The following is a 784-nucleotide window of genomic DNA, read 5'->3' as shown; positions in this document are numbered from 1 at the left end:
GTTAAATACTTCGAATAAAGTAAAATCAAGGTTTAATTCAGCTTGAGTGGAAGCTCGCTGGCTCTGGACTGTGAGGTCCAGCTGTGTGGCTATTTTGTTTGGTCCTAAATGACACTATCTGCACTACACTTGTACCCTACACCCTAGGTAGTGCAGTGCTGTGTGAACGGTGTTTAAACGCGCTGAAGCGGACTCTAGGCTGCAGTGCTGTGGTAAAAGAGCCCGGATTGAGACAGAGCCGACAGGTTCTCAGTGACGGAGCAGGACAGTAGTGAGTGAGAGTAAGATGGCGGTGTCGCGACGCTCCTCTCAGCATCCCGGAGCAGCGCTGCATTCCCCGCCGCGGAACCCCCTCATCTCCTCCCCGCCTGCGGACGGACCGGCTCTCAGCCCGGACTCGGCGCCTCTGAGCCCGGCGGAGAGCAGATGCAGCAGCGGCGGGGGAGCGGAGGCTCAGTGTCAGAGTCCCGGGCCTCAGAGTCCCGGCGCCGCGGAGCAGGAGAGCGGAGAGGCCGCGGGGAGCGGTGCAGCGTTCCGGGAGCTGTTCGAGGCCTGTCGGAGCGGAGACGTGTCCCGGGTCAGGAGGCTGGTGGATCCGCTTAATGTGAACGCTAAAGATGTAACCGGGCGGAAATCCACCCCGCTTCACTTCGCCGCCGGTAACATTTATTATTTATTTATTATTATTTATTATTAGTGTCTCTACTGCAGATTGTTTTTAGCATTAGCATGTTAGCATCTGCTGTACCAGATCAAATACTACAGACATTGTTTAAATACAACA

The 784-nt window shown here is 55.1% G+C and overlaps 1 protein-coding gene across 2 annotated transcripts in view; it reads left to right on the top strand.

Moving 5' to 3' along the window:
• Nucleotides 1-264: 264 nt before the first annotated feature.
• Nucleotides 265-784, top strand: part of tnksb (tankyrase, TRF1-interacting ankyrin-related ADP-ribose polymerase b) — an 11,610-nt gene continuing 11,090 nt past the window's right edge. For both annotated transcript variants that reach the window (XM_063017455.1, XM_063017454.1), the window contains exon 1: nucleotides 265-659. In XM_063017455.1, the coding sequence (XP_062873525.1) occupies nucleotides 287-659 (373 nt within the window). In that variant the 5' untranslated portion in view covers nucleotides 265-286. The remainder of the gene's footprint in view (nucleotides 660-784) is intronic.

The sequence above is a fragment of the Trichomycterus rosablanca genome, chromosome 21, assembly GCF_030014385.1.
Source record: "Trichomycterus rosablanca isolate fTriRos1 chromosome 21, fTriRos1.hap1, whole genome shotgun sequence".
In the NCBI taxonomy this organism is placed as follows: domain Eukaryota; kingdom Metazoa; phylum Chordata; class Actinopteri; order Siluriformes; family Trichomycteridae; genus Trichomycterus; species Trichomycterus rosablanca.
Note: the sequence above shows the minus strand (reverse complement) of the source record. Positions and strands in the feature narration are given on the sequence as shown.